General features: G+C 45.3%; 1 protein-coding gene across 1 annotated transcript in view; it reads right to left on the reverse strand.

Annotated features, from left to right (window-relative positions):
- The window catches only part of Sh3d19 (SH3 domain containing 19), a 163,383-nt gene that overhangs the window by 46,515 nt on the left and 92,873 nt on the right, over positions 1–23,995 (reverse strand). Inside the window, exon 3 of the mRNA XM_032898150.1 lies at positions 915–955. Within this exon, the coding sequence (XP_032754041.1) occupies positions 915–955 (41 nt within the window). The remainder of the gene's footprint in view (positions 1–914; positions 956–23,995) is intronic.

Below are 23,995 nucleotides of genomic sequence, written 5' to 3' on the forward strand. Positions count from 1 at the left end.
TCAGAAGATAGATGTTGTGATGGTTTGCATATGCTTGGCTCAGGGAGTGGCACTATTAGAAGGCGTGGCCTTGTTAGAGGAAGTGTGTCACTGTGGGGTGGGCTTGGAGACCCTCCTCCTAGCTGCCTGAGGATGCTCAGTCTGTTCCTGGCTTCCTTTGGATGAAGATGTAGAATTCTCAGCTATTCCTGCACCAGGCCTGCCTGGATGCTGCCATGTTCCTGCCTTGATGATAATGGACTGAACCTCTGAACCTGTAAGCCAGCCCCAATTAAATGTTGCCTTTTATAAGAGTTGCCTTGGCTGTGGTATCTGTTCACAGCAGTAAAACCTTAACTAAGACAGATATCTCTTACTTTAGAAAAAAAAATTACACAAAATTCTGTCTGCTTGTTAATACTGCATTGCCAGATTAAGGTTTCTGGTTTTGTTTTTTAAGACAGGGTCTCATGTAGCCCAGGCTGGCCTCGAATTCCTTACGTAGCCAAGGATGACTGTGAACTCTGGATCCTCCCGTTCCCACTTCCCAAATGCTAGGATTATAGGCATGTCCACCATGCCCAGCTCCAGATTTGTTTTTTTTTTTTTTTAAATTCTTTTTTTTCGGAGCTGGGGACCGAACCCAGGGCCTTGCGCTTCCTAGGCAAGCACTCTACCACTGAGCCAAATCCCCAACCCCCAGATTTGTTTTAAGTTGCTTGACTGTATGAGGGAAAAGCATAATTCTGAGATACTGGCTTATCAAGCAATGGCAGTGAAAAACTAAGTGTCAAAAATACATTATTAACTCTTAGGAGAAGCTATATGTATTGGGTCCGTGGTAGATTCATCATGTACGAGCACTGGCTGGGAACCTTAACCATCATTTACAACGACTACAGAGGAAAATACAGAGCAGAAGAAAACAAACTTACATCTCTTGATTACCGCTCTAATGGATGACAGGGGTCCTTGGCTAGAAAAAGAGAGAGAGAAAATGTATTACACATTCATCAATCCTGTGGAGAACAGGTTTTTCACAATGCCAGGTCTTTTTGGGGCATAAGACATTAGTTACTGGCCTCTTTACAGAACAAAAATTAATGAAAAACTTTAAATTGCCTTTTATATTACGGTGCCTTAATCATAGAAACCTACAAATTACATCTCCCAGTCAAACTCTGGGCACTCCTCCTCATCAGACAGTATCATTACACGATGCTCACAAGAGCTTTACATAGCTCTCCTACACCCTCACAGCAGCTAACTACATTATCTGAATACCAATTTAACCTAAGGGCCAACAGTTTCTTCTTTAAGTTCAGGCTTTAAAACTCCCCAACCCAACAAAGCAATCTTCCACTTCCTTTGGGTTCCTTCTGTTTGGCAGCTGGCTGCGGCTTCCTGCTGCTGCCTTTGTGCTCTTGGAGAAGTTACAGTCCCTTCTCCAGTGTGCTCACGCACTGGCCAAGATGTGCGAGCTACAAAGTGTTTGATGTTCGTGTTGTTTCTACTCAAATCAAATGATCTTTGGAACATTAAGAGGAAAAAAAAAGACAACCAGTTTAATGAGAGGATTTAGGGGGGAAAACAACAAAAAATTTGTTTATAACATTCTTTACTTTTTTTCTTAGAGTGTTCTTTAAAAATTATACTTGCTGTGGTGGCTTGAATAAAAATCTCCCCCACCCCCTCATACATTGAATGATTCATTCCCAGGGCATGGAACTGTTTGAGAGGGATTAGTAGGCGTGTCCTTATTGGAGGAGGTGTGTCCCCAGGGGTGGGCTTTGAGGTTTCAAAAGCCCACATCAGGCCCAGTGTGTGTGTGTGTGTGTGTGTGTGTGTGTGTGTGTGTGTGTGTCTGTCTGTCTGTCTGTCTGTCTGTCTGTCTGTCTGTGCTGCCTGCTGCCTGTGGATCTGGATGTAATCTCACAATGGTCATGGATTAACCCTTTGAAACTGTAAGCAATCCCCAATTAAATGCTTCCTTTCGTTTTCCTTTTCTAAGACTTACCTTGGTCATGGTGTCTTTTCACAGCAACCAAGTAACTAAGATACTTAAATTTATGTTATTTCAAAATATACCTGTCTTATATGCAGGTAACTTCTGGGAACCAGTTTATTTAAAGGTGGGTTCTTTAAGAATAAAATTGCTATGGTTTAAACATGTCTTCTACAAAAGCAAATATCAGAAGTTTAACTCCTATCAACCAATACGGGGAGGACCTGGCTAGAGGAAACCAGACTGTAAGGGCCCTGCTGTCATCAGGCAGACTGGAGCGAATTCACTGTTAGATTTGGCTCCTGTTCACGCACGCTCTCTGTCACTTTGTCTTTCACAAAGAAAAAAGTCCTCTCCAGACCCCAGCTCTTCAGCTGTTGATATCCCAGTTGTGTGAAGAACCAGGAGCTAATAAATCTCTACTCCTTTTAAATGACCCCGTCTCTGACATTCTATTACGGCAGCACAGAATGAACTAGGACAGTGGTTCTCAAAGGGTGGGTCGAGACCCCTTTGCGGGTTGCATATCAGATACTTACATTATGATTCATAACAGTAGCAAACTTATGAAATAGCAACAAAAATAGTTTTATGTTTGGCGACCACTACAACATGTGGAACTGTATGAAAGGGTCACAGCGCTAGGAAGGCTGAGAACCACTGGATTAAGACAATGCAGTATTTCAGAAGGAAGAGAGGCAAGTTCTTGAAGCTCTTTGACAGCAGGAAGCAGGAAATGTCTTAGTACTGTTGACTTCTCAGAGAGTTCTTAAAGGCCTTCTATAAAACAATTACCCGAAAAGCAAGTTAATAATAAAGTAACGCAGAAGTCACTGCTCTGAGGAGAGAATAGGTTGATGCCTGCTGCACTGTGGTTTGGCCAGCAAGTACAGGTGCTTGTTACTAAGGACCCGAGGTGAATCTCCAACCATATGGTCGAAGATTCCCTCATCCACATGTACACCTTGGACACAGTGCTCATACCCACATCTACACACACACACACACACACACCACATATACAACACACACCACACACACCACACACACGCCACATACCACACACACACACACACACCACACACACACACACCACACAAACATACACTCTTAAACACACACACACATATACAACACACACACAACACACACACACACACCACACACCCACACACACACACACACACACACACCACACACACACACACACAAACACACACACACACAAACAAACAACACACACACCACACAAACACACACACACACAACACACACACACACACACACAACACACACACACACACACACACAAACACACCACACCACACACACACACACACACACACAAAACACACACACACACACACACACACACCACACACACACACACACACACACACCACACACACACACACACACACACACACACACACACACACACGGGCAGGGCAGGGGCATAAAAAAAAAAAGAACGAGGGGTGGGTAAATAAAAAGAACTGTGGTGGAAAGCGGACATATATGTGTGCAATTTCTCAGTTCACTGGAACTGTATTAAATATTCTGAATGAAATTCAGTAGAAGAAACCCTTTCTTATCACTGTGGCAGAGGAAGGTGTACTGATGGGGTGGACCAGGGGATGTTGTGGTTGAACTGCATCTTCCCCCACAAAGCTGTGTTAGAGATGTTACCTCTGGTGCCTCTGCACACAGCTCATCTCAAATAGGGCCATTACAAATATTACTAGTTAAGATAAAATCACGGGGTTGGGGATTTAGCTCAGTGGTAGAGCGCTTGCCTAGCAAGCGCAAGGCCCTGGGTTCAGTCCCCAGCTCCGAAAAAAAGAATAGAAAAAAAGATAAAATCATGCAGGACACAATCCTGTATGGCTGGATGCTTAGATGACAGAGACACCCAGGAAGAGCTCCACAGGACATTAACGATGCTGCTAGGAGCTGAGAACCAGCAAAGACTACTGGTGACCATGGACACCGGGAAGGCAGGGTGGTACTGCCTGTGGGTTTCCGAGGAACATAGGCCTCCTGCCACCACAACTTCAGGAAAACCAGCTACTACCTTTCTGCCATCTTAAGTCACCCACCGACTCCACAAAACGAGGGAGATAAACACATTTCTATTGTTTCCAGTCTCCTTTAAATCCTGTGTCTCTGTTGAGCATCCTTGGTTGGAAAATCCAAAATGAAACTTTTGTGCATACTTTTTGCAAACTTTAGGGATAGCTCATAGGCAAAATCCACTCAGACACCCCCAAATCTGAAAGACTCCCAAATCCAAAACACTTCTGGTCCTAGATGTTTCAGATAAAGGACATTCTGAGTTGCTCACAGGACGTGCTAATTCGCTGTACTCCACACCTTGTGGAGGCCACATTTCCCGAGAATAGAAATTTGACTGAGTAGCAGCAGCCAGGGTCTGCCTCCTCCATCTGTGAAGCTAACAGTGCCTTTGAGAGCCAGTGTTGGCAGCAGCGAATAAAGAGCAGGACCGTGGGCAGGACCGAAGCCAGCACCACCACTTCTGGTTGGCAAAGCGAGATGGCCGTGACAGAGGATGACACGATCAGGGGCTGGTGTGAGGAAATGGGCTGAGGCAGGATGGGAGAGAAGGGAGGAGATTGGTTTCTAGAAACAATAGGTCTCTAGAAAACTGGGAGTGTAGCCAACATGATGTAGAGAAATAAGTCTTTCCAGGACAGAATGCAGAAAGTCAGTCATTCTAAGAAGTGAGCCCTTGAGTAAGTGAGGCGTTTAGAGCTCAGAATTATCTACAGCCAAAACAATTGCTTGTTTATTGTGTGTCCATTTGTGTCGTATGGTGAGCTTGTGGAGGTGAGAGGTCAGATGTTGGACACTGGTTGTCTCCTTCCACCATGGATCTGGTAGGAAGCAGCCTCTGACCCACTGAGCTTTCTCGATGGCCTGGCCCAAACTGCTTTTTATAGTGTTGAGCCTGTCATCATAGCAGGCTGAGCAAAGTTCTACCACTGAGTTATCTGTCCCAATCTATAAATCCCATCCATCCATCCATCCATCCATCCATCCATCCATCCATCCATCCATCATATCCATCCATCTATCTATCTATCTATCTATCTATCTATCTATCTATCTATCTATCTATCCATCCATCTATCTGTCCATCCATCCATCCATCCATCCATCCATCCATCCATCATATCTATCTATCTATCTATCTATCTATCTATCTATCTATCTATCTATCTATCTATCTATCTATCTCTACCACACAGTGATTTTATACAATAATATATCTGACTGTGTATAGTGGTCATGCCCACAATCACATTCATACTTAGGAAACTAAGGCAGAAGGACTGTAAACTGGCCAGGCCAGGATATATAGTAAACTGAAGGCCAGCCTGGGATGTGGATATATAACACGTCCCCGAAAACCAATAAACAAGGAGACAAAATGGTTCGATTATGGCATCTTTCTAAGGCACACCACACACTTTGATCATACCGAGTGCCCATTCTCTTCCTTTTGCCCATACTCTAAATTTTATTCCTCGTCCACAATGAAATAAATATGACCTAATTTTTTTATTATATTTCAGAAAAATATAATTACCTGTGATTGTATAAATAGTCTGAATTGCATCCCCCCAAAAAACCCAAGTGAGCTATGGAATTGCTCGTGTTTCTGTTTTGTGTGCTTCTGTTTTATGTGTGTTGGATGGAACCCATATCACCATGTATTAACTTTCGATTTAAAGCAATTTATTACATAACAGAGAAAGGGAAGCCCTGTGCTGCAAGTATTCTGCTCCACAGGTATAAAGGGGTAGTGATATCTTAGCCGTCTAGATTAATACTGCATCGCAATCTGTTGGGCTGATGTGATACACTGTGAGGACAGGAGGGTGTGTGAGACACTGTGAGAACAGGAGGGTGTGTGATACACTGTGAGGACAGGAGGTGTGTGATACACTGTGAGGGACAGGAGGGTGTGTGAGGACAGGAGGGTGTGTGATAGACACTGTGAGGACAGGGAGGGTGTGTGACACTGTGGGGACAGGAGGTGTGTGGTACACTGTGAGGACAGGAGGGTGTGTGACACACTGTGAGAACAGGAGGGGGTGTGAGACACTGTGAGGACAGGAGGGTGTGTGATACACTGTGAGGACAGGAGGGTGTGTGAGACACTGTGAGGACAGGAGGGTGTGTGAGACACTGTGAGGACAGGAGGGTGTGTGATACACTGTGAGGACAGGAGGGTGTGTGATACACTGTGAGGACAGGAGGGTGTGTGATACACTGTGAGGACAGGAGGGTGTGTGATACACTGTGAGGACAGGAGGTGTGTGATACACTGTGAGGACAGGAGGGTGTGTGAGACACTGTGAGGACAGGAGGGTGTGTGATACACTGTGAGGGACAGGAGGGTGTGTGAGACACTGTGAGGACAGGAGGGTGTGTGAGACACTGTGAGGACAGGAGGGTGTGTGATACACTGTGAGGACAGGAGGGTGTGTGATACACTGTGAGAACAGGAGGGTGTGTGAGACACTGTGAGAACAGGAGGGTGTGTGATACACTGTGAGGACAGGAGGGTGTGTGATACACTGTGAGGACAGGAGGGTGTGAGACACTGTGACAGGAGGGTGTGTGATACACTGTGAGGACAGGAGGGTGTGTGATACACTGTGAGAACAGGAGGGTGTGTGATACACTGTGAGACAGGAGGTGTGTGACACTGTGAGACAGGAGGGTGTGTGAGACACTGTGAGGACAGGAGGGTGTGTGAGACACAGGAGGGTGTGTGAGACACTGGAGGGACAGGAGGGTGTGTGTGAGGACAGGAGGGTGTGTGAGACACTGTGAGAACAGGAGGGTGTGTGATACACTGTGAGGACAGGAGGGTGTGTGATACACTGTGAGGGACAGGAGGGTGTGTGATACACTGTGAGGACAGGAGGGTGTGTGATACAGTGTGAGGGACAGGAGGGTGTGTGATACACTGTGAGGACAGGAGGGTGTGTGAGACACGGTGAGGACAGGAGGGTGTGTGATACACTGTGAGGGAAAGGGGGGTGGGTAAAACACTGTGAGGGACAGGAGGGTGTGTGATACACTGTGAGGACAGGAGGGTGTGTGATACACTGTGAGGACAGGAGGGTGTGTGAGACACTGTGAGGACAGGAGGGTGTGTGATACACTGTGAGAACAGGAGGGTGTGTGATACACTGTGAGGGACAGGAGGGGTGTGATGACACTGTGAGGACAGGGAGGGTGTGTGTGATACACTGTGAGGGACAGGAGGGTGTGTGATACACTGAGGGACAGGAGGGTGTGTGAGACACTGTGAGGACCAGGAGGGTGTGTGATACACGGTGAGGACAGGAGGGTGTGTGATACACTGTGAGGACAGGAGGGTGTGTGAGACACTGTGAGGACAGGAGGGTGTGTGAGACACTGTGAGGGTGTGTGAGACACTGTGAGGACAGGAGGGTGTGTGAGACACTGTGAGGACAGGAGGGTGTGTGATACACTGTGAGGGACAGGAGGGTGTGTGATACACTGTGAGGACAGGAGGGTGTGTGATACACTGTGAGGACAGGAGGGTGTGTGAGACACTGTGAGAACAGGAGGGTGTGTGAGACACTGTGAGGGACAGGAGGGTGTGTGATACACTGTGAGGGACAGGGGACAGGGGGTGTGTGATACACTGTGAGGACAGGAGGGTGTGTGGACACTGTGAGGACAGGAGGGTGTGTGAGACACTGTGGGGACAGGAGGGTGTGTGATACAGTGTGAGGACAGGAGGTGTGTGATACACTGTGAGGAACAGGAGGGTGTGTGATACACTGTGAGGACAGGAGGGTGTGTGATACACTGTGAGGACAGGAGGGTGTGTGAGACACTGTGAGGACAGGAGGGTGTGTGATACACTGTGAGGACAGGAGGGTGTGTGAGACACTGTGAGGACAGGAGGGTGTGTGATACACTGTGAGGACAGGAGGGTGTGTGATACACTGTGAGGACAGGACAGGAGGGGTGAGGACAGGATGGTGTGTGATACAGGGTGAGAAAAGGAGGGTTTTGGGAACACAGGGAGGAAAGGGGGGGGTGTGTGACCCTGGGAGGGCATGGGGACAGGAGGGTGTGTGAGACACTGTGAGGACAGGAGGGTGTGTGAGACACTGTGAGGACAGGAGGGTGTGTGATACACTGTGAGAACAGGAGGGTGTGTGATACACTGTGAGGACAGGAGGGTGTGTGATACACTGTGAGGGACAGGAGGGTGTGTGATACACTGTGAGGACAGGAGGGTGTGTGAGACACTGTGAGGGACAGGAGGGTGTGTGATACACTGTGAGGAACAGGGTGTGTGAGACACTGTGAGGGACAGGAGGGTGTGTGATACACTGTGGGACAGGAGGTGTGTGATACACTGTGAGGGACAGGAGGATACACTGGGGAGGGTGTGATGAGGACAGGAGGTGTGTGATACACTGTGATGACAGGAGGGTGTGTGACAGGGGAGGGTGTGTGATGTGACACAGGAGGTGTGTGAGGGACAGGAGGGTGTGTGTGTGATGATACACTGTGAGGACAGGGAGGTGTGTGAACACTGTGAGGACAGGAGGGTGTGTGATACACTGTGAGGGACAGGAGGGTGTGTGATACACTGTGAGGACAGGAGGGTGTGTGAGACACTGTGAGAACAGGAGGGTGTGTGATACACTGTGAGGACAGGAGGGTGTGTGATACACTGTGAGGACAGGAGGGTGTGTGATACACTGTGAGGGACAGGAGGGTGTGTGATACACTGTGAGGACCAGGAGGGTGTGTGATACACTGTGAGGACAGGAGGGTGTGTGATACACTGTGAGGGACAGGAGGGTGTGGGAGACACTGTGAGAACAGGGGGGGGTGTGTGAGACACTGTGAGGAGGGTGTGTGATACACGGTGACAGGAGGGTGTGTGATACACTGTGAGGACAGGAGGGTGTGTGATACACTGTGAGGACAGGAGGGTGTGTGATACACTGTGAGGACAGGAGGGTGTGATAGACTGTGAGGACAGGAGGGTGTGATATACTATGAGGGCATGAGGGGGAGTGAGACACAGTGAGAACAGGAGGGTGTGTGAGACACTGTGAGGACAGGAGGGTGTGTGACACACTGTGAGACACTGTGTGAGACACTGAGGACAGGAGGGTGTGTGATACACTGTGAGGGACAGGGGTGGTGTGTGATGCTGTGAGGACAGGAGGGTGTGAACAGGGAGGGTGTGTGAGGACACTGTGGAGGGAGGTGTGTGACAGGAGGGTGTGTGATACACTGTGAGGGACAGGAGGGTGTGTGATACACTGTGAGAACAGGAGGGTGTGTGATACACTGTGAGAACAGGAGGGTGTGTGAGACACTGTGAGGACAGGAGGGTGTGTGATACACTGTGAGGGACAGGAGGGTGTGTGAGACAACGTGAGGACAGGGAGGGTGTGTGATACACTGTGAGGACAGGAGGGTGTGTGATACACTGTGAGGACAGGAGGGTGTGTGATACACTGTGAGGACAGGAGGGTGTGTGATACACTGTGAGGACAGGAGGGTGTGTGATACACTGTGAGGACAGGAGGGTGTGTGAGACACTGTGACAGGAGGGTGTGTGAGACACTGTGAGGACAGGAGGGTGTGTGATACACTGTGAGGACAGGAGGGTGTGTGGTTCACTGTGAGGACAGGAGGGTGTGTGAGACACTGTGAGAACAGGAGGGTGTGTGAGACACTGTGAGGGACAGGAGGGTGTGTAGCTGAGCAAAGAGCCTTCAGGTTCTAAGATTCGGAAAAGCTTCTCACTTTAGAGGTAGGGGATAAAGCCTAGTAAAGGGGCCCCGGGGTGTGGATTGCAGAGTGCTGCTTAGGGCGACATTTGATTTCTAGCCCCACCTACATTGGATGTGGAAGCACAAACCTGTAACTCTATTACTGTGGAGACAGAGGGAGCTTCAAGCTCACCCTCAGCTACAGAATGAGTCTGAGGCCAACCTGGGTAACATGAAACTCCGTCTTTAAAAGACAAAACAAAGAAAACACACTGTGATCCAGCTGGAGTGACTTTCCACTCCAGAGGCGCTGACTGCACTCCAGAGACCAACACGTCATACGCTCAACCACGTGCTACCACTGAGCTACGTCTCCAGCCTCAAGGGATGGTGGTTTTGCTAAAAGTAAAAACGCTGACAAAACAAAAAAGACTTTCTAATCTGGGAGTGATGGGCACACTGATCATCCCAGCCCTTGCTGGTGAGTCTGAGGCTAGCCCGAGTTCACAGTGAGTTACCAGTCAGCTCCAGCTACTTGGCAGGCCTGTGCCTCAAAACTAAAAACAAACAAACAAAACAACAAAGTAAAGCAAAACAAAAGCTGCACAATCAAACTGATGTCCTGTGTAATTAAATCTCTGGAATCTAAAAGGGAAAGTTGCATGACCGTTAGGACCAATGCCACTCGAGTATGCTGATGCACTCCATGGGTCATACAAAGAATGGAAAGAGCATCGAGGTGGGAGGGGCCATGTTGAGGGGCGGTCTGGGGAAGGGGAATCTGTGGGGAGATATGATTAAGATACAGTGTGTATAGGTATGGAGTTGTTCAAGAATAAGTTGAAATATTCTTTTTTTAGAATGAATATATATTCATTATATATATATGACATGATATATGAATGTTAATATATATGCTTATGTATATAAACAAATATATAAAATATATATTAAGGGGATTTATTAGAATGGTTTACAGGCTGTGGTCCAGCTAGTCCAACAATGGCTGTCCACCAATGGAAGGTACAAGAATCTGGTAACTGTTCAGTCCAGGAAGCTGGAGTTTCAGTCGGTCTTCAGTAGAGAAATATTCTTTAAAAGGATCAATAATACAATACCAAGTTTCATCAGACGTTTTGATATTCATCTTTTCCAAAGATAAACAAAGCACATAAAGGAGCTAATTATGGCTAATTTCAACAAGTTCTGTTCGTATGCTACACATCTGTGGGGGGAGCTAGGTTAGGCTGGAGGGATGGGTCGTGTCTGTGTGTTGACTGGAGCCACATCAATGTCCAGAAAAGGTACAAACCCGACAGCCAGCTAGAGTCCTACTTCCACTCCTGTGAGCAGGCCATTCGATTTACTTTCTGTTACTTTTTTGCCTGTAAAATGAATATATGTCCATCTTCTGGTTGGCTCACAAGCCTTAAAGGAAAACAATGGAAAATATATTAGCACAGAGCTGGCACATATTAGATTTAAAATGTTATATTTCCTACCTTACTTTCCAATATTAACATCACTATAGCTCATAATATATGTGGCTGAAATTTTGTTGTTGTTGTTGTTGTTTTTACAATAAAATCTCATGGGTTCTGGGCTGGTCTAATTATGTAGCTGAGGATGACCTTGAATTTCTGATCCTCCCATCTCTATAATGCTGGAATTACAGACACGTGTCACTACACCTGGATTATACGGTGCTGTGGACTGAACCCAGGGCTTCATCCATGACGATCAAGCGTCTTACCAACCGTGCTCCATGCCCAACCAGGCCGAAACTTTCAGAGCTATGGAGTCAGCACCTGCTGGGCTAGCCTAGAGCGACATAATCCTATCTTGAAAATACAAACATTTTGCAAGCCAGTTGGAATTACTGTTCTCCATTTAGCAAATGCTTCGCCTCACAAAGCGTCCTTCTTGTATACCTCATCTCTTAGGGAGTCCAAGCAAAGGAATAGAGCATCAAGCGAACTACAGACTTTTGTGCCGCGTCCTTATTCCCATTGTAACCACAGACGGTCCTCTGTTCTGTTAGGTCACCCTCCCAGGCTGTGTTCCACAAAATGGCCATGGAGATCAGTGAGCTCTGTAGGTTTAGTTTCACATCGCTTTAAGTCTATTAAAAAGAAATTCTATATAAAGTTCAAAGATCACGAGAAATGCTTTCAACTGTTAGAACTACAGAACATTTAAAATTGGAGTGTGCTGCCCCGTCCTTCCTCATATTCTCTCTCTCTCTCTCTCTCTCTCTCTCTCTCTCTCTCTCTCTCTCAACACATGCATGTCTTGACTTCCTAATTAGATTGCCGGTTTCTCAAGGAGAAATAACAGCTTCTCTCCATTTTCACAGAGCAATTCAGTGGAACTGCATCATGTGCTCGCTGAACTAATGTGAACTTAATCCCACTTGCAGGCAGAAAGAAATATGATTTAACTAGTTCCAGTGACTCCACCCACAACCCGCTTAGCACAAAGATCTTCAAATTCTGCTTCTGCTGCTGGGTTTGTCCTGTTGGGATCAATAACCAGTTACGCCCTGTCATAGGCACGTCCTGCCCAAAGTGTCTGAGTCTAAAAACAGGAACTGTTCACTGGGGGCTGGTGACATAAGCTTAAAGTCCCAGCCCTGAGGAGGTGAAGTTAGAAGGACGGTGGGTTCAAGGCTGGCCTGGGATACACAGTGAGACCCTGGCTCAAAAACTCAATAACCTGGGGATATAGCTCAGAGGTAGAGCCCGTGTCGCACACGTCCTGAGCCTTGAATCCATTGCCAGAACTGAGGAAAATAAAGAGGTACTTTTCATACGGACCCTTGCCTTAACAAGCAAGCACGTGGCACTCACTGGAGGACTGGCCTCACTGCCAACACGGGTTGGAAGAGCGGCAATGTTGGCCTTATTGCAGGACGGTGCTAAAGGGTTTAAAGACTCCAACATTTAACACTGGCACTCCATCGAACACTTAACTCCAGCGCTGGTAACAGCCACGAGAACTTGCATGTCAGCTCACAGAATTCCAGGAGTGACTGCTTCACATCTGACTGTGTTTTTTAGCTGTACACTCTCTGAGCCGCTCTCATTATAAGACCCTAGTAGCTCCCGATAGACAGGGTGACACTGATGTACTGCTAGTTTCAAGCTATGTGTAACATACAGTAACACGCCATGGCACGCATGTGATAAAATGTGTCTGGGTCAGGCTTGCTCTATGATGGGGAGCAGGCACAATTCCATTTGCAAAGAAAGGTAGAGCATAATGTCCAGTCAGCCAGAGAAAGGTGGCACTTGTAATACGTGTGGTATGACCTCTGACCTCTCCAAATGTGGACACAGAACGAACTATGAGTCTGATGTTTGTGTTTAACAAACACCACGGAGTGAGCCAAAGAAACCAGTAACTGAAACAAACCTTTTCTGGGGGGTTTGTTACCTTTCTCCTTCAGCTAACCTAGCCTAATCGTTAATAAGTTTCTATAAAAAAACCTAAAAGGGTGTGTGTGTGTGTGTGTGTGTGTGTGTGTGTGTGTGTGTGTGTGTGTGTGTGTGTGTGTCCAATGGTGGAATGTGTACTTAGTGTGCAGAAGACTTGGGTTCCAGCCTCAGCGTCAGAAAAGGAAAAAAAAGAAAAAACTCATAAGAAAGCTAAAATCCAATCCCCTCCTCTTCAGGTATGTAGCAGTGCGAGAGAATTTAATCTTATGGTAAGGATATATTTATTGGAAAAAGGCATAAAAAGGACAACACAATTTTAAAAAGATTATTATATTAGGAGAATCAAAGGAGAATATTAGACAATATATGGTAGTTTCCTTTTGGCTTATTAGCTTATAACTGCCCCATATCCTTCTTTCCTTACCTCCCCTCAAAGCAAAAAAAAAAAAAAAAAAAAACAAAAAAAAAAAAAAAACAAAAAAAAACCAAAAAAACAAAAAAAAAAACCCGAAAGCAAACAAACAAACAAACAAACAAACAAACAAACAAAAAAACCCCAACAACTGGATATTTAATTGTTAGGGTATTAGGAGTAAATTTTAAATTTCAACCAAGAAAATGTACAGCCGTGCTAACCAAGACATTACACTAAGTACCAAAGCCACCTGCCCCACAAGGTCATCCTTTAGTGAGACCCTGACAGACAAGAGAAGACCTTCTAATTTGTATTTCCATTTTCTTCAAAGCAAAACTTAGAACTGGCTTAAAATTTCAACCTAATTTTTACCATGCATCTGAGATATAGTCTGCATACTATTTCCTCTACCAGACCATAAACTCTTCCTCAAGCCATAGATACACACACACACACACCATATATACACACACACATATATATACATGCACACATATACAGCTGTATATTCTAACATAAACAATATGTTGATATGATGTTGCCCCAAAACCTTAAATTAAAGATATATTACAGCAAGCTTTTTATAAAAATTCTTGCCATATTAAATCCCACAACAACAGGACCTCCTATTTAACAGACCTCATGGAGATGGACTCAAGTTACACCCTAGAGGTTGTGAAAAGAACTTTAAACAATCATAGGAGAAACACTGTCCCCTGATAGCTGTCACCCTGCTTTAATAAGTAATGGTGTGTCACACACCCTTTAGCACTTCTCTGTGGATCTCAGGGGAAGCCAACTTCTGTGGTAGACAGGAAAGTCCTGCCTACCCAGAGAAACCAGGGGGCAGTAGAACCAGGAGTAGTCGTGTGGTCAGAATAAAAAACAAAAAAAATTAAAGGCAGATGTTTCTTTCATTACAGTCTATACCTAAAGTCCTACCATTTCTACAAGAAAATATAAACAGCAGGTATAAGCACCCCTCTTTGTTTGTTTTTGTTTGTTTAATAAGGATTAGCTCTGTTCCTTTACAGACACTGAAAAGTCAAAGCAACTCATGCAGATATCTGTATCTGATTGGCAGACTATTTCAATTTTAGACCATGTTAAAGAGATGGGGATGGGGCTGAGGAACTGGCTCAACAGTTAAGAGCATTGGCCTCAATTCCAGAGGAATGAAGATCGATTCCTGCACCCCCATGGTGCTCACAGGCATCTATAACTCCAGTCCCCGAGATCCAATGCCCTCTCCTGGCCTCCGTGGGCATTGCATGCACACGGTATGCAAACAAATATGTACAGAGCGCCCAGACATATTTAAAAGGGAAAATAAAATTGAAAAAGGGATGTGAGGGGCTGAAGATTACTCCAAGGTTGGAGCCCTTGATGAGTAAGCATCAAGCGCAGGACCAGCGTGCCGACCTCAGGAACTGGCACAAATGTGTGGTGCACATGGCACCCCACTTGTAATCCCAGGGCTCCAAAGGCAGCCGGGACTCTCTGAGCAAGCTATACTAGCTATGAATGACCTAGGGGTTCGATTGAGAGGCCCTGCCTCTGTGAATAGGGTGGAAAGTGACTGAGGAAGACTCCAGACTTCAATGCGCAGACCCACTACTGTGTGAGAACACCCCTTAGCACACGTGTGCCCAAACACACATGTACACACCTATACACCACACAAACACACACATACGTGTGAAAAGGAAGATAATAGGAGAAAGTAAGAAGAATGAGAGGGAGAGAGAAATACATTCCACACACCCCCTTGTTATATTTGATCCTTCTTTTGACAGTGTTTCTAAACCAATATTGAAATCTAGGAGACAGAAATTCCTAGCACAGGCCTTTAGTCTTTACTGATGATGTAGGCAAAAAATAAAAATTTCAGTAACAAAAAACTCGAAGTCCCAGAAACAGCTGACATTTGGAATCGGGCTAGCAACAGAATACATTATACAAGGGCATGCGCATGCGCGCGAGCCTCAGGGTGGAGCCTTAACTTCAGCATAGGTACTGTTCCGACAAGGCTAAGTCACCTCAGTCAGTGCAACTCTACAGGAATAATGTCAAACCTTATGATTGATACAAAATCACTCAAAAATCAGTGGGTTTAACAGAAAACAACAGGGAACGAAACCAGGTTGAAAATATGAGTTTGTTTCCCCTTTCTTTATTTCTTTTCTTTCTTTTTTCTTTTTTTTTTTAAAGATTTCATCCATACCGGAAGAGGGCATCGGATCCCATCACAGATGGTTGTGAGCCACCATGTGGTTGTTGGGAATTGAACTTAGGACCTCTGGAAGAGCAGTCAGTTGCTTAACCACTGAGCTATCTCTCCAGCCCCCTTCCCCTTTCTTTATGAGACTAAAATAAAACTGCCAAGAGGAATGGAAGTCATTTCTTTTTTTCTCTTTTTAAAGGATTTATTTATTTATTTTATGTATGTGACCACACTGTCTTCAGACACACCAGAAGGAGGCATCAGATCCCATTACAGATGGCTGTGAGCCACCATGTGGTTGCTGGGATTTGAACTTGGGATCTTTGGAAGAGCAGTCAGTGCTCTTAATCACTGAGCCATCTCTCCATGGCTCTCCAGTCCTCTTTTTTTTCTCAGACATTTTTTTTTTTGGAAGATTTATTTATTGTATATGAGTATACTGTAGCTGTCCTCAGACACACCAGAAGAGGGCATCAGATCTCATTATAGATGGTTGTGAGCCACCATGTGGTTGCTGGGATTTGAACTCAGGACCTCAGGAAGAGCAGTTGGTGCTCTTAACCACTGAGCCATCTCTCCAGCCCCTCTTTTTTTTCTTAAAGACAAGACAAATACACATTTTAAGCATTTGAAATTGATCAAAATATTAATTGATACTTGTGAAAACAAAGGAAGTAATTAGTGTCATAATTAAGAAGATATTTTTTTACACCTTCGATGGTGATAAAATGCACAGGTTATTATAGGCTCCCACAATAAGACTGGCATAGAGCGCATAACCCCAGGACTTGGGAAGCACAGAGGCCACACAGGGAGACAGATGTCTCAAAATTACCACTCCCTCCAAACAGAAGGAATACAGTATTTCCCATACCAAAATAACTTTTAAAAATATCTTTTATGGGTCTGGACAGATGGCTAAGTGACTGTTCTTGCAGAGGACCCAAGTTTAATTCCCAATACCCACACGGTAGCTCCCAGCTGTCTATAATTTGATGCCCTCATCTGACTTCCAAAGGTGTGCACATGATGCACACACATACATGTATGCAAAACACTTGTACACAGAAAAAAGGCTTTAAAAATTAAGAATATTAAATTATTTTTTAAAATTTGGTCTTGGGGGCTTGGTCTCGTTCAGTGAACTCAGTTCTCAGACATGGCTGCTCTCAGACAGAAACAGCTGTAACTCTCTGGAGAGCAGCCTTGGTGCCATCAGGGAACCTGCCCAAAACAGAATGTGCTGTGCACCACAGCTGTGGTGTTTGGAGAGCCATGTGGTCCTGCCATTCCATCAAGAAGAAGAAGAAAGCTAAGACTGATGTTGAATAATCACGGGGTGGTTACTCAATGGTTTGTCTCTGCTCTGCCATCCGCACTACCTAGAGGGTCTAGCTGATGACTTGGCACGGATCATTCCGCCCTCAAAGGTCAACCTTACTTTGAAAGTAATTTGTTAAAGATTAGCTCATTTTTATAGTACTTGAAAAAAAGATTTATTTATTTTATGTATGTGAGTTTGGCTGCTGTGCTACCTCTCCAGTTCCAGATTAGCTCGTGTATGTGTGTGTGTGTGTGTGTGTGTGTGTGTGTGTGTGTACATGTGTGCATAAGAGTGCAGGTACCTGTAGGGCCTTGGGATTCCTTCGAAGCTGGACTTAGGCATCTGTCAGCTGCCTGACTTGGGTGCTAGGAGCCAAACGCTTCTTCTGACACAGCATTTTGCTCTTAACCACTGAGCAATCTCTCTAGCACCAAATTTAACTTTTTAAAGCATTTACTTATTTTTGTTTTAGGTGTCTGATCAAATGGAGGTAGCTCATATGTCTGTTCGGTAGCCTCAGAAGCCAGAAAACAATACCTGACCTTCTAGAACAGGAGTTACGGCTGTTTAGAGCCACCATGTGGGTGCTGGGGACTGAATCCTGGTCCTCTGTAAGAGCAGTGAGTGCTTTCAACAGCTGGAGCTGTCTCTCCAACCCCCTTCCCCCGAAAACCTGTCTCCCCGTCCATTCACATAGCTGTACACAGGTTCATTTCAGCCTATTTCTATTGTTGGTAATTTATAAGTGGGAATGACCAGAGAAATAGTGTTCAGACACTCTTACGGTGCTGTTACCACTGGTTACAGGTTCAAATTAATACTGGACTTGGCGCCAAGTGCTTCCGCAGTACCTGCCCTGGACCAGCTGGGTCCTTAAGGATGGCTCCGGCTTTGGCTACTGAAAGCAAGGTGACTGCTCCCACTCCTGTCTGTAAAGTTTTACTACTAGGAATCATTATTCAACCATTAGCAGAGAGGAGGATACACTTTCTTAAGTTTTTGAGTCTGACCATGCCCTCTCCTTTAGATAGACTTTGTTTGAATTGGCACACGATTAGTTCTATATTTGATAATTACTTTGTAAAGGTTTCAAGCGTCCAAGGGTGGTCCCTGTCTCCTAGTCTGCATTAAAATCCCGGGTTTTGTTAATTGTTGGTTTAATTGACTGTTTATTCTCTCTTCCCCACAAATAAAGTTTTCGAAGGCAGTGGCTCATTTTTTTATACTTGTTCCCAGCAACTAGAAAAAAACTGGAACCTCACAACTGCTCTCAAGAAGTACTAATTACGGGGTTGGGGATTTGGCTCAGTGGTAGAGCGCTTGCCTAGCAAGCGCAAGGCCCTGGGTTCGGCCCCCAGCTCCGAAAAAAAGAAAAGAAAAGAGAGAGAGAGAAAAAAAAGAAGTACTAATTACGTGAGGTTTTTAAAAAAGTGTTGGTGCTGAAGAGATGGATGGGTGGTTAAGAGCACTGGCTGCTCTTCCAGAGGACCTGGGTTCAAGTCCTGGCACAGACAGTGGTTCATGGCTGACTACTTACAGTTTCAGATCTAATGTTATCTTCTGGCCTCTGAGGACAGTGCATATGTATGGTGTACAGACATACATGCAGGCCAAACAATATACATAAAATAAAACTACATAAATCTTAAAAATTCTGTGTGCACATTGATTGAGTGTGATTGTTAACCCTGTTTTATTTTCCTGCCTCAGCAGGGGTGGTTTAGGAAACAGATCATTTTCTTTCTGTAAACAGCTCTGACCCTGCATACAGGCCCTGAGTCACTTTATTATTCAACTTTGGATCCAGGGGATTTTCTCTCCTGTAATGGTAAATAAATCTGACCTCGGGCTGCTAATTCCACCAAGTGATTGATTGCATGATGGTTTAAATATAATGTTCATTATTCAAAGGTGCTGAGATTGATGCGGGCCGATTGATTTATTTTGTTTTGCTTTTTGCCACAGCAAGTTATTTTAAAATAATTCACTGGGCCGACAAGATGGCTCAGTGGATAAAAGTGTTTGCTCTGAGGCTTCGTGATCTGAGTTTGGTTCCCAGAACTCACTTAAAGGTGAAAGGCGAGAAGCGACTCCACGAAGCTGTCCTCTGGCCTCCACACAGGTACCCACATTATAAACACACACATGGTAATACATGGAATAACATACAAAGTACATAGAGCATTGTGTCTGTTGCAGAAAGCTTGTCCTTGTGTGTGGCAGTGCTACATTATAATTACATGCTCGGGAGGACGACTCCCTTAGCATTTGCGGCACAGACCGTTGTCTGCTGTTGCGTGTTGTACGGTGTGCATTTGAGAACTTCTTGTTTGTTTTAATGTCGAGGCTTTCATTCTGTTGTCAGCATGAACAACATGGCTGCTGACCCCAACAATAGTTCCCGAATGGAGGAGGAACGCTTCATTCATCATTCTGTGTGCTTTCCGTCATGCCTTCACCTGTCTGCGCTGAGATCGAACCAGGTCTTGTGTGCGCCATGCATAGGCTGCACTACGGAACTGTGTCCCAGCTTTTTATTCTGTTTTGATACTCGTGCAAGTTCAATCTGCATCGCTAATGTTTTTTTCCCATCACTTTAGGTGAGGACAGTGAGCAAAAATAATAAATCGGCCCCCTGCTCTGCCCATTTTTTTCTGGCATAAATATTCCCACCACTGCAGTGTGCCACCCTTTGAAAGAGGTGCATATTGCACACCTAGCAAGCAAAATTAATACAATAGGAGATGGTGTTCTGATAATGCACATTTGTTTTTTTATATGTAAATTAAAAGCCAGACATGGTGCTTGATGAATAAGTTTAGAACTTAAGAGTCTCAGGCAATGGGGTTGGGATTTAGCTCAGTGGTAGAGTGCCCTATGTTGGGTTCAGTCCCCAGCTCCGAAAAAAAAAAAAAAAAAAAAAAAAGAGTCTCCGGCAAAAGGTTTTGCCTTGGGTTCAAAATCGGTTTGGCTATATAGTGAGTTTGAGGTTAGCCCGGGCTAATGAATGAGACTATGTCTGAAATAGAATGACAATCCAAACCAAACACACAATACAATTTAGTTCTTAATTTTGTCAGTGTCTAACAGCAAATCTGTAAAAAATTAGTGCGCATGTGTGTGCGTGCATGTGCATGCACGCGCGTGTTTGTGTGTGTGCGTGTGTGTGTGTTGTATGTGTTTATGTGTGTGTGTGTTTACGATCAGTTCACTCAGGCTGCTTCAACATAATACCACAGACTTATAGACTCATTAAAACCAATAGCGATTTTTCTCTCTCGTGGATCTAGAGGCTGGGAAGGTCACGGCCAAGGTGACAATAAGCACTGCATACATGATGGGGACCTGCTTCATGGTCACAGAGACTCCCTTGTCCTTGTCCTCACATAGCAAAGTGACAAGTGTCTGTTAAGGAACCCTGTTGGAGGGCTCTGCCCTCAGAACCCAATCCCTGCTGAAAGATTCTACCTGTGGGGCTGAGGAGATGGATGGCTCAGTGGGTGAAGGGATGGGAGGACCTACCGGCTAGCCTGGGGAGTAGAGCAGAAACGAAGAAAAGACCCTCGCTTGAGCAATGCAGAAAGTGACCTCACATGAATACACACCCACCCACACACATAAAAGATAAAATGAATAATTAAAAACTTAAGACAGAAAAGAAAGAATGATCTCATTGCAAAGACCATCAACAGGAGGGTAAGACTTCAGCATGAGGGAGTTTGGTGAGATGCAAACATTCTGATCACCAAGAGTTTTAAAGTGAGACTTGAAAGGTCTCATGCTGAGTGTTCAGTAACCTGTCTACCTTTCACAAGTGCCGTTTAGCCCTGTGTGCTTTCCTGCTTCTGCAGTCTATACTTGGGGCCGTTTCTCTGTGAGGCTAGGGAAGAATGGCTGAATAGAGTTCACACCTCCAGTGTGGAAGGGACTAAGGATGGGACGGGATGGACACACGACACAGCAGCAACACGCTGCCCCGTGTAGAAGGTCAATTACGTCAAAGCTGGCCAGTGTGACCTCATCATTCTTCAGGCAGAGGCTGACCTTGAAAGCATTTGGAAACTTTGCCCTGCTCTCTCTCCGGATGGTGCACCCTGGTTCTGATGGACTCCATACCTGCTGTTCTGTCCTCTTCCTGTTCCCCTTCCTGGTTCTTCTTGATGCTTTTAAATATCCTGACTCACAAGGCTGCTTATTAGGGGCCATCTTGCTGTCTGAAGTCCTAATTAACAGTCGTTGTCCTGGAATGAAGATACTCATGCTAACGCTTGCCCTTCTCTGGCCACCCAAGTCTAGAAATGGACGCTGCTGCCTCTGGGGTCATCTTGTGTAGCTAGCAGCCATCAGTTTAAAGGACTCCAACGTCCTGTAGCTACCAGATGGGCTCTTGGCTTTCCAGTGGCTTTGCAGGAATACAAATTAGCTGGTGGGAGTCCAGATGGTCTTGCTTATGCAAAGGAGACATTTCTAAATATTTGCATAAAAGTTTTGTGCCTACACATTGCTGGAGTTCCTGTCGAGGTTCCCCAAAGAGAACAAACCCTTGCGTTGTTAAAAGGAACTCATGTTTCATTTCCATTGTTGGCCAAAGCCACCAGTGTGAGGAACATTCTCAAGAAAGTCTATTTTTCAAGGGCATGGTTCAATTCATTTTCAAAATGTATGTTATTAGTAAACCAAAGGCTTTGATCTCTACTATAGAAATTTCCATTGGTTTTGTGCTTTTGTATCTATTGCTTCGTTATTTTCTCTGTAATTCAGCCTATTTTATCCTGGCTTAGAAGCCACCAAATATTTGATAAGAAGATATTCAACAGTAATTCATGTTTTATCCCTGCTGTTGATGAAATGACAGCTCTTGTGGTAACACTGGACATTCTGTTACAGGGAGGGACCCCACTGAAACCAAAGCCATACTTTCCCTGAGATTTACAGCTGTTCCTGTCTGCACAGAACCATGTCAGAGGACACCGGCTTCTCCTCTGCTTAGGGAGGAGGAGGAGGAGGAGGAGGAGGAGGAGGAGGAGGAGGAGGAGGAGGAGGAGGAGGAGGAGGAGGAGGAGGAGGAGGAAGGAGGAGGAGGAGGAGGAGGAGGAGGAGGAGAAGTGTGGGTGGGGGCAATCGCACACTGACTGCAACTGTGGATGTGAGAACCTAAGACTCACTTCAAGCTTTATGCTCAAGTCTACATTACTCACACAGGCCACAACTCAGAAAGCCAGGTCCTGAAGAAAACTGAGTGGGACCTCCATGACAGGAAGGCCGGGAGTTCCAGCAGCCTCACAGGAAGTACCAGAAAAGGTGAGGACACGGTCTATCCGTGACCTGTAGGCTGAGCAATGGGGCCATGGAGACAGCTCAGTGGGTGAAGCATGTGCCGAGCCGGAGGACCTAAGAGACTCCGGCCAAGTGTAACCTATGCCCTCTCCACAAATACAATGGAACAAAAGAATGTTTAAAGCTGACTGACAAAGCTGTTCCTCAGGGTATTAAGACCCTTGTCAAATCCCAACTTATTTTCCCAAATGAGGTCACAGCCATATTTGGGAGTGGGTCAAGCCGACACACTTGCAGGCTCACCACTCTGACACACTCAGGTAAAGGTGTGGTATCTGGGCCTATGAGCTACAAAACAGGAAGTGTTAGTGGCAAAGACTGCCAATCCTCAATAGGATTTAAGGCAATTCAGATGGGGCAAAAATTATTATGGAGGTTTATTTTTTAAATTAAAGATCACATGTCTTAATAATTAGTATGAATTACTTCATTACTTAGGAAAATGCTAACACATACAATAATTGTTTTTGACACAGGGGTTCACTCTGTATCCTTGGCTGGCCTGGTACTTGGTATGTAGACCAGGATGGCCTCAAACTCAGAGAGATCCTCCTGCCTCTGCCTCATGAGTAAGTGAATTAATATAAGTGAAGTCCACTTTCAATGTGCCATTGTACAGGAATTCCATTGCATCTATTTAATATCAAATTAGTGTCTCATAAAATTAAATGCTGAGATATAATTTTTAAAAATTTATTATTTATGTATGTTTTCATATATGAACACTCTATCTTCATGCATATGGGAAGGGAGAATCAGATCCTTCATGCATATGGGAAGGGAGAATCAGATCCTTCATGCATATGGGAAGGGAGAATCAGATCCCCTTACAGACGGTTGTGAGCCATCAAGTGGTTGCTGGGAATTGAACTCAGGACCTCTGGAAGGTCAGTCAGTGCTCTTAACCGCTGAGCCATCTCTACAGCCCCTAAACCTCTGTTTTCATATGCAACCGGCATAGTTCAGGTTCACACGCTCTGAAAGCAACAGCACCCGGCTGCAGCTCGAAATGTGCAGGATGAAATAAAGGCTGCTTATCAAGTCCCTGCTTCACTCTCTTTGTTTTAGTATCTTTATCTAACCGGAGTCACAGACCTAAGGATGTTAAAAACATCCTTGTGATTAACCCTACAGAAAATTATGGGCAAGGAGATGATACATTCATTTCAACGAAACTTTAAGAAAATCTTCCTTTTACTGAAATCTTCATGAAAACAGACTAGTGTGGATGGCTGGCTTTAGAAATAGGGCTGCAGACATCTCAGTGGGTTTGGGTGTTTGCAAAGCACCTCTGGGTCTGGATTCCAGCATCCATGTAGAAACTAGGGCACGGCCACAGGAAGCTATAACCCCAGCACTGTTGTGTGGGATGCTGGGAAAGACTGGAGAAAAGAGACTTGCTGAGGCTGGCGGCTAGGACGGAATGGCGCCTGCGACTGAAGACAAGTAGTTAGAGAGAAGCC

Source organism: Rattus rattus, chromosome 3 (assembly GCF_011064425.1).
Source record: "Rattus rattus isolate New Zealand chromosome 3, Rrattus_CSIRO_v1, whole genome shotgun sequence".
In the NCBI taxonomy this organism is placed as follows: domain Eukaryota; kingdom Metazoa; phylum Chordata; class Mammalia; order Rodentia; family Muridae; genus Rattus; species Rattus rattus.